The sequence below is a fragment of the Schistocerca cancellata genome, chromosome 9 (assembly GCF_023864275.1).
Source record: "Schistocerca cancellata isolate TAMUIC-IGC-003103 chromosome 9, iqSchCanc2.1, whole genome shotgun sequence".
Taxonomy (NCBI): Eukaryota; Metazoa; Arthropoda; class Insecta; order Orthoptera; family Acrididae; genus Schistocerca; species Schistocerca cancellata.
Genome location: NC_064634.1, coordinates 1,917,335 through 1,928,193, shown reverse-complemented (window position 1 = coordinate 1,928,193; position 10,859 = coordinate 1,917,335). Strand labels below are relative to the sequence as shown.

Below are 10,859 nucleotides of genomic sequence, written 5' to 3'. Positions count from 1 at the left end.
AGAAATGAGACATTCAAATAAATACTCATTACCAGTATCTGTTATGAATGCAATTAAGCTCACATTCAGGTTTCTTGCAAACCCTGATTTATTGAGGATGTGTGCTTATGGAAAGACACAAAATGCAAATAAAAGCCCCAATAATTTAATTTAGATTATATGCAGATTCGAAGAGAAGAGAAGAGAAACCTGGAGATTGAGGAGTATCACTAAGGAGGATTTTAAAATTGAGGTACGTTTATTACATGTAGAAGTATGAGAAGAAAATCTTTGAACCTCATTTTCTCTGTTTTACATTTTTTACGTTATTGGAAGCCTTTCTCAAAAAGTATACGCGCTAATGCTACGAAATTTTCAGGAACTGTTTGCAACGTGTTGTTGTCTCCCTGGAACTAAGAAATACAAGATCCTGCAATTACATTCTGATTTTTAGATGATTGTATGTAGAAAAAAAAGTTAATTTTGGATGTGTAAAATTAAAAACCCTGTTAATGATACAGTCACTACCATTAATTAATAACTGTAGTTCAGTGCTCTTATAACCTTCTCAGGACATTACAATAAAATTTTCAGATTAATTGCATGTTCAGAATTTGAGTTATTGTTTTTTATAAAAAAGAGAGTAAAAAAATTAAAAATTCAAATATCTGGCAAAATATTAATCCTGCATATTTTATTATATTCTTCCTTTAAAACAAAGCTCTTTTGCTTTACACTTGCAAAATTTTAGATTTTTACATTAATAAATATGGCTGCCATGATTTTTTAAGTAAATGTTTACATTTTCCATCACATCCCCCCTTAAGAATGGCTTCATTTACCAACAGGATGGGGCACCGCCACACTGACATCTGGAAGCGCAGGAATTTTTAAATCAAAGGATTACTGAACAATGGATCAGTCGCACTGGACCTAATGATTCAGCCTTACATTACTGGCCTCCAAGGTCACAGGACCTGACTATATGAGATTATTTCTTGTGGGGGTTTATAAAAGACTCTATGTGCTTCTTCTACCATCAACAATGAATGAACTGAGACATTGCATAACAGTAGCTGTGGAAACTGTAACTGAAGACATGCTCACTATAGTGTGCAGACAATTTGAATACTACATTGACATACGCTGTACATCTCAAGGAGGACATATTGAACACCTATGAAAAGATATGAAAAATTTTTTTTTTTTAGTTTCTTGTTCATAAAGAAAAGTTCATTCTATATGTTTATCGGTTTCAGAAACATAGACATGCCAAATCAGATGATTCTTTTTGATACACCCTGTATATTTTGTGAGGTTATCACAATTTACATTGTCATTGATTATTATCCCAAATAGTTTTATGTATTTAAAGTTTTCTAGTATGCACTTATTTATACAGATGTTGATATCTTCATTGTCTTGGTTCTTTAGTCTGAGCTTTAAACAAAGGGGCTTAGCAGTATTGTTATGCAAATGTACTTCAAGAAACGTTTTGATAGCAATGTTTACTTCAAAGTTGGCTTTCCTTCTTTTTTTTTTCATTATCTTTGAAGAGTGGAGTTGTAGTATTTTGTAAGGTATCCTTGACTTACTGTGATGTCTTTGGACTATAGTAATCTTTGAGTAGCTAAGTCAAGTGGTGGCTGGAATGTTAACTGGTTGCTAATAAAGTGATGCATTTCTCAGAACAGTAAAAAGTAGGCTGAGTTCCAAGTATGAAAATATTAAGTAGAATAACAGAAAGTATACATATATGTTGGCTCTTAGAACTAGCAGTCAGATCATTCACTGTTATTGCTTGATGCCAGAGTTGATACATACTTGTAAGAGTGTATACCAGCACACTTATGTGGCGGAAAAGAGTAGATTTCAGTATAATAAACAGTGTGTTGATATAATTGCTGTGTGTGAAGGATTACTTCTTTCTCTGATTTACATGCTGTATGAGTTTGTACTTGACTGTTTGGCATTTATTACATCCCTGTACCAATAAAGCCCTTACTATTTGCATAAATAGCTATATTTATGAGAGAACTGAAATACCAGAACGTTTTAAATGCATTTTAGAATGAGCTTGCTGAAACAGTCGAACTGTCTGTCAAAGTAGAGTCTCAAATAGCCCGAGTCAGATCATAAGTTAATAAGATCATGATAATTAATGTAAATAACAGAAACATCAGTACTAAACATGGTTTACTTTATTATAATGCTGCCTAGACCAAATCTGATTGCAGATTCATATTCCCTATCTCTAATTCTATGGTTTGACGACCATTTCTATAACATTTCATTTTAAGTACTTCTTTAGGTATATCCATAGTATGTTTTTTATGATTTCATTCTTATTTTTACATGTTAAACAGGTTCAATCAATATCTTATCAACAGGATTTGCATGCATATAGAACTGGCAGCATGTGAGGAACCCCCATATTTTGTTATGATGCACCAAGTCATTGATAAATTGGTGCACATCCTAACTTAACAATGGAGTGACTAATAAGTAACTTAGAGTCATGCTGTCACAGCACCACATTGCTTGCTTGATGCACTAGGCCCTCACATCTATTGGTTACCCTTCAGTATTGGATACAGCCACAAGGTGTAGTCTCACACAATATGGAAGCATCCATACAGGCAAATACCAATGTGCACAGTAATGTCATCAGACAGACAATCAGTCAGAGACAAAATAAAGTGCATATTGATATTTGGATTTGGAGTTAGGACTAGCACTGGCTGAGTTGAAGAATGTATTTAAGTTGACTGTTATGCTTTAACTTTTAAATTATTGCATAATAGTATTATTCACAAAAACAAAGTATTAACGAAAATGAATAGATGTTACTACATCCCCATGCTAAAAAGGGGCATCCAGCTATCTTCAACAGTAATAAATGCTGTAAATGCTGTTCCATATTGTGTGGTGGGCAGTTGAGTCATTATTTTTTCTGTGCCACTACTGTAATTCAGTTTTATATTTGCTATCCACTGTACCTTTAATTTTATTCATTATCAAACTCAGTCTAGAAACAGCAGAAGAATTAAGAGAAATACAGCCAGAATTAGCCGCTTCAGTGAAGATCTGTATATACATGTTACTCAACTAAAAACACCAGAAAATAAATTAATAAAAGATCTAAGGAACTGAAACATTAATTGGAAAGGTTATATTTTATGACTTTACACTGATAACACCATGTAGTGTAAAAATTTTGTTTTGCCTCACAGTGAGGGCATGTTTTCATTGGTGTCTCATGTGACTGCCTTTGTTGCTTTCAGTGGCACATCAGGTGATGGATTACAGCATTAAAGGATTAAGAAGAAGTAGCTTTAGCTGAAGATGGGCAGCATGTGGCATGTGTTGTTTGAAACACCAATTTACTTTTCTTCACCTCCAATGATGCTGTGGTGTATGGGCAGGTGTCTATAATGACAAACTGTGGAAGAATACAAGGTTATTTAGACAAAATTTCTAGTTGGTGTGGTGAATAGACGCTTGCTCTGAATGTAGAAAAATGTAAGTTAATGTCAGTGAGTGGGAAAAACAATACTGCAACATTCGAATACAGCATTAATAGTGTGTTACTTGACACAGTCACATCGATGAAATATCTATGCATAGCATTGGAAAGTGATATAAAGTGGAATAAGCACAGCAGGTTGGTAATACAAAAGGTGAATGCTTGTCTTCATTTTATTGGGAAGGTTTTAGTAAAGTGTAGATTATCTATAAAGGGGATGGCGTATAGAATGTTTGTGCAGCCCATTCTTGAGTACTGTTGTAGTGTTTGGGATTGCCTCCTGGTTAGGATTAAAGGAAGAAGTTGATGCAATTCAGAGGCACGCTGCTAGATTTGTCAGTAGATTTGATCAGCACAAAAATATCAAGGAGATGCTTCATGAACTCAAATGGGAATCCCTGAAGGAAAGACGAAGCTATTTTTGCAAGGAATTAATGAGGAAATTCAGAGAACGAACATTTGAGGCCAAATGTTGACCAATTCTACTGCCGCCAATGTACATCTTGCATTAGGACCATAAAGACAGGATGAGAGAAACTAGGGCTCATACAGAGGTATACAGATAGTCGTCTTTCCCTTGCTCTGTTTGTCATATCCGAGAACATATTCTAAGCTTAAACATAATGAGTTATCTTGAACAGAATGACCTCCTGAATGTCAGCCAGAATGTATTCTGAAAACATTGATCATATGAAACCCAACTCACTTTTCTCACATGACACACTGAAAGCTTTGGATCAGGGGAGTCAGGTAGATGCACTAAGTCTTGATTTCTGAAAAGCACACCCACATTTATTGTGTAAAGTATGGTCATATGGGGTATTAAGCGAAATTTGTGACTGGATCGATTACTTTTTGGTAGGGAGGACACAGTATGTTGTCTTGGATGGAGAGTCATCATCAAATAGACAAGTAACTTTGGTTGTGCCCTGGGTAGTGTGTTGGGACCTTTGCTGTTCATGTTATGTATTACTGACCTTGCAGGCAGTATTAATAGTAAAGTCTGGCTTTTTGCAGATGATGTAGTTATTTGTAATGAAGTACTATCCAAAAGAAGCTGCATAAATATTCAGTCAGATTTTGATATTTCAAAGTAGTGCAAAGATTGGAACTTGCTTTAAACTTTCAGAGATATGAAACTGTGCACTTCACTAACTGAAACTGAGCATTATCCAATGACTATAATATCAATGAGTCATTGTTGGAATCAGCCAACTCATACAAATATGTGGGTGTAGCACTTTGTAGGGATATGAAATGGAATGATAACACAGGTTCAGTCGTAGGTAACGCAGGTGGTAGACTTCGGTTTATTGGTAGAATACTGGGGAAGTGCAGTCATACTACAGAAGAGATTGCTTGAAAATCACACATGCAAGTGGTTCTAGAATATTGCTCAAGTATGGGGGAGCTGTACCGAATAGGACTACAGGTGACGTAGAATGTATACAGAGAAGGAAAGCATGAATGGCGACAGGTTTGTTTAATCCATGGGTGAGTGTCACTGAGATATTGAAGGAACTAAATTGGAAGACTCTTGAAGATAGACATAAACTATCCCAGGGAAGCCTATTTACAAAATTTTGAAAACCAGCTTTAAATGATGATTTAGAATATACTACAGTCCCTGACAGAATAATTACTGTACCCACAGAGGCATTCAAACAGTCATTCTTCCCACACACCTTACGTGAATGGAAGGAAGAAACCCTAACAACTGGTAAAATAGGACATGCCCTCTGCCACGCACCTCATGGTGGTTAGCAGCGTGTAGGTGTAGATGTAGACAAAGATGTACATGAGTGAATGAACTATATATGCATAAGATTTATGAATACTCATGTGAAATGTACAAGATTTGACAGATAAAAAAATAAAGAAAAAATACTACTTGTTGATAACATCTCCGACAGACATGTACAAAAGTGAACCCAGATTGTTAAGGTGAAGTAAAGTCTGGGATGATAGTTAATGAGTTTTTAAGAGGTCATATCACCAGTCAGTTTTGGAAAAAAATGGATTATATTGGAAAACTGTCCAATGAAGAAAAGGACATTTGAAAACCCAACAGTTTTTACTAGGCTCCAGGCACCTGTTACCCATCCAGCATTTTGGCTTTACGGGTAGTCTATTACTTACTGCCAACCATTACAAAGAACACACTACCAGTATTTCAAACATTAATACTATGTCTTTGACAGTAAATCATGTGCCTAGTGTACAGAGTATGTAATTAAACAAACAGAAGAAGACAGACACAGTCAATTGATCTAATTCCTTTACATGAGTACATTGGTTTAATCTCGCATTGAGGTCTGTAAATCCATACTCTAGCTCTTTGTTATGTCTTCTTCACAAAAATAGCATTTTGTAATCGTGATAAGATCAGAATGTTGCAAGAATTAGAACCTAGTTAAACTGAATACTATTTTTAAGGCATTGGCAATTGTGAGACATTTGGATACTGGTTGGTACTTAAGGAGTATTTTATATTAATAATTTTATTTTATTTCAGTGAGTAACAGAGTAAATTTTCTTAGATTGGTACCTGACTGAATGAAATTCAGACACACATCAATCTGTCTTATGATATCATATAAGTTGCAGTTAGAATTTCTATAATAAATTTACTGTTTGCAGTGCAGATACTGCAGTGAATTAAAAAAAAAAATGATAAGGTTATATCTAACAGGTTCAAATTCATCACAGTAGTACATAATATTTAAACCACTTAGACTTAAGGCATGAGAATAATGTCCTGACATTGTCCACTGTAACTCACTGCATTACGTAAGATGTATATATGCATGCCTCATGAAGTTAACCTTATACATATCACAGAAGCTGACTGAGGTTTCAAACATAAACAGAACTGTACTAGTTGCTGAATATCACTTTGCAGATATCACATTTATGTTTTCATCAGTAATAACGTCCACTTGATATTTCAGGATATATGGCTGTGTCATCACTAATGTGATGACAGATTCCAACATGCTGCCTGTTAAAGCAGCTGTGTGGTGTTTCAATCTTTCTTACCCTGTTTCTTCTTCTGTCCACCATTACTCTTTCTTCCAGCAAAGAGCCTTACAACTGCCCTAATAATGAAGACAGCTGTAAGAAGGGCCAGAAATCCCACAGCCAGTAGCATGGCTATGACATCTAAAAGTAAATACTGATACCAGGTGAGATCCATGGCTGCAGATCTCAAGTGGCGCGCACCATTGTGCCTGATGACGTACTCGGTCCAGTAGATAGCTTCCTCCAGAGCTGGCCTCGGCCGGTCGCGAAAGAGGCGTGACAGCTTCTGTGCCCTGTCTCTGTAACTGCAGAGATAAAGCACCTACTGAGTGCAGGCATTACATTAATTTCTACTGCATAGCTCAGAAAGGTGAAACAATTACAAATAATTTTACATAAATGACATGTTATCAGTTAGAATAGTTTGGTACTTGGGTGGGGCTGTGAGAATATTTTCTTAAAATTCTGAAGGGTCTAAGCTGAAGAGAGATGTGACTCTCAGCAAGATTTTACCAACAGTATATCTGTCAGAAACACATCAACATAATCACCTCGACAGCTGAGGCTCGTGCCTTAGCCATGTACCAACATTCCAAGAAATCTACAAAGACGGTTGTTTTTCCTCTGTGCTAACTCACACAGTGATAGATTTGAGGAACTGAGAAACGTAAGGACCCAAAATGCAGAAACAAAGTTTTGAGATAAATAGACATTTGAGAAAATCAGATTTTTTGCAAACAGTCACTACCATAGATTCAACTTGTTTATTAAACATGTCTCAACATATTATATTTTCTATAAAAATATCATGTACCCATTTTACATATGAAATTTTTGTTAATATTTACGATTATTAATAATCTTGATCTGGAAAGTTTCATATATAAGCAAGTGGCAATGGTGTCTTTTGACTGCTGTGTGGTTTGTAATTAATGCGAAGCTAGAAACAGAACATAAAGAACAGGTACTAAATGCACCACACACACGATTATAACACATGCCAATACTTCATGGTCTTCAATATCATCATTTTCAAGGAGCACATTCTCCAACTTGAGGTTCAGATGAAACTGTCTGTTCACTTTAGGCATGAAATCTAGCAGTTTTTTTTAACTCTGTGTGTTTCAAGTTTGATCTAGTTTTTTTTTTTTTTCCCCCTCGAGGTTGAGATTTGTCTTCCCCCTAAGTATTTGGGGACTATACTTTGCAAGACATCTACAAACTATGGGAAAAGACAAATTCTGGTCTCTCTCATTGTTACTAGAAGAAAATTGTGGACTTCCACAACCCCAGCGCAGAACATGTTACTTTACACAAGAGTTCATAGCAAGCTGTTGGAAACTTCATCTTTGTAAAATTTGTGAAATGTACATTGTTACCACAAACAACTTTTGGTTTCCTAGTGAGGTTGGTAAGACTTTTAAATGTTCTAAAGTCCTTGGCACCCATTTTACAGACTGGAATGCAGAAATCTTGGAATGTGACATTCTGGTGGGATATTTCTTCATGAGCTTTCAGCTTTTTTGAAGAATTGAGCAACATTATAGCCAGAGGGCATTCCTGGAACAAATAAAACTTGTGTTTTGGGCCCTTATGGAAGTGAATACCAGAGAAATTGGTGACACAGCTTTTCACTAATGTTCATATGTAGAGTGTAGTGATACAGCACTCATAAAATGGGTTCACCACTAGATAAACATGCTGCAGTCTCAAAATCAACAAACAGTGTACTTAGGCCCTTGTGAGTCTCCACACGTCATTTATACGAGTCCTTATTTGATATAAAGCACCAACATCCTTACTACTTCTTCTTCTCTAGGAAAGCATGAGGCTCGTTCAGGGTCAGCTACAGACCATAGGGTGAGTAAAGCAGAACTTCTTCTGAATAAACCTAACCTGACCATTTGCTTTTAACAATGTATCACATTTTTCACAATATTACTTATTTTGATGATTACTTTCAGCTTATGACTGTTAGACCTTTCTTGTCTTGCCCAGGCAGAGAGTGTGCATCTGTCCTTGTGGCTCTGATTTCAAAAGTTTTTAAAGAAACCCAGGTTTCGCTATTCATCACAGCATGGCGTATGACAAAGGTGACAATTTTCTTTGCATTTAGTAGTAATGGTAGCTTTATTCGTCCATAGATCTCTTTTTACAAGGATATAGAACATGTCAAAGTATATACATGTTTAGACCAATTTAAAATAAGCTAATCTGTCCTCACTATCAGTCACTGCACACACTATACATACATTGTTTCGTAACACTTCACTCACTACACACACACACACACACACACACACACACACACACACACACACACACACACCAGTGATCTCTGGGCCATTTTCTGTACCACAACTTCCCATTTGCTCTCCTGAAAAACTGAGTCAGTATCCCTCTATAATAAGTGAGATGTTGAGCTGAGAAAGAGGAAGAAGTGTTAGTGTTGTGCTATGCATAGCTTGGGCGTAAATATTTATAGAAAAGAAAAAAAGAAGGAAAAAAATAGTGCGATGGTGTTGTGTGGGATGCTGGATCTTTTATGATAATAATTATTATTTATTTGTAGTACATTTTTTTTTACCAAACCCCTACTCAGTTTTAGCTAAGTAATACTTCAATGTATAAAATGCATAACAGGTACTTTTTAGCTGCCTTTTTAAATAAGTGTATTTTTGCAATTTCTTTCATCTCTTTGGTAATTTATTGTACAGTTTTATTCCTTGGTAGAAAATGCTGTTTTGAATTTTATGTGTATTTTTTCTTGGTAAATGTGAGTTGAGTCTAGCTCTTGTTCCATGGCCATGGACAGATCTGCTTGTGCAGTAATTACCAATGTTATTTTTGATATGTACAACTGACTGGTAAATGTATTCACATGGTGCAGCTAAAATCCCCAGTGTTTTGAACAGATCTTTACAATGAGGTCGACTACTATTTTTAGTTATTATTCTTATGGCTCTTTTCTAAAGTTTGAAAATTGTGTTCATATTTTATGCATTTGTTACCCAAAAAAGAATGCCACAGCTAAGAACTGAGTGTACATATGGATAATATGTAACTAAAAAACACTGCATGTTACACACTGATGATAGGATTCTAAGGGCATAAAATGCTAATGACATTCTGTTTGCAAGTACCTTTGTGTGTTCATGCCACTTCAACTGAGAATCAATATTCATTCCTAGAAATTTTGCATTTGTGACACAATCTATAGAGGTGCCATCTTTATTTAATTTAACATTGTCATTTTCCCTCTTTAAACTGAAATTCATGGCATTAGTTTCCATTATGTTCATTGTTACTTTATTGTTTAATGGCCAATGGTAAACTTCCTTGAGAGTTTCATTTGCTTTCTCTGTGAGGAGCACTCTAGTTTTTTCAGTGGCAATAATATTGCTGTCATCAGTGAAGAGAACTTTTTCACCATGAGTGACAGTACTGGGAAAGTCATTGATGAATATCAGGAACAGGACTGGGCCTAATATGCTACCTTGCAGAACCCCTATATTAATGTACAGGGTGATTCAAAAAGAATACCACAACTTTAAAAATGTGTATTTAATGAAAGAAACATAATATAACCTTCTGTTATACATCATTACAAAGAGCATTTAAAAAGGTTTTTTTTTCACTCAAAAAAAAGTTCAGAGATGTTCAATATGGCCCCCTCCAGACACTCGAGCAATATCAACCCGATACTCCAACTCGTTCCACACTCTCTGTAGCATATCAGGCGTTAATAGTTTGGATAGCTGCTGTTATTTCTCATTTCAAATCATCAATGGTGGCTGGGAGAGGTGGCCGAAACACCATATCCTTAACACACCCCCACAAGAAAAAATCGCAGGGGGTAAGATCAGGGCTTCTTGGAGGCCAGTGATGAAGTGCTCTGTCACGGGCTGCCTGGTGGCCGATCCATCGCCTCGGGTAGTTGACGTTCAGGTAGTTAAGGACAGATAAGTGCCAATGTGGTGGCGCTCCATCCTGCTGAAATATGAATTGTTGTGCTTCTTGTTCGAGCTGAGAGAACAGCCAATTCTCTAACATCTCCAGATACTGTAGTCCAGTTACAGTAGCACCTTCGAAGAAAAAGGGATCAAAAACAAATACACATTCTCTGTAAACTGTTTATACCAACGTTTAATACACCACCTATCAGGAGGTTTAACACCATACTTCGTTCGAAATGCACGCTGAACAACTGTCGTCGATTCACTTCTGCCGTACTCAATAACACAAAAAGCTTTCTGTTGAGCGGTCGCTATCTTAGCATCAACTGACGCTGACGCCTAGTCAACAGCGCCTCAAGCGAACAAATGTACAACTA

General features: G+C 36.1%; 1 protein-coding gene across 1 annotated transcript in view; it reads right to left on the bottom strand.

Moving 5' to 3' along the window:
• Window positions 1-5,990: 5,990 nt before the first annotated feature.
• The window catches only part of LOC126100614 (UDP-glycosyltransferase UGT5-like), a 175,519-nt gene continuing 170,650 nt past the window's right edge, over window positions 5,991-10,859 (bottom strand). Inside the window, exon 7 of the mRNA XM_049911240.1 lies at window positions 5,991-6,831. Within this exon, the coding sequence (XP_049767197.1) occupies window positions 6,531-6,831 (301 nt within the window). The 3' untranslated portion in view covers window positions 5,991-6,530. The remainder of the gene's footprint in view (window positions 6,832-10,859) is intronic.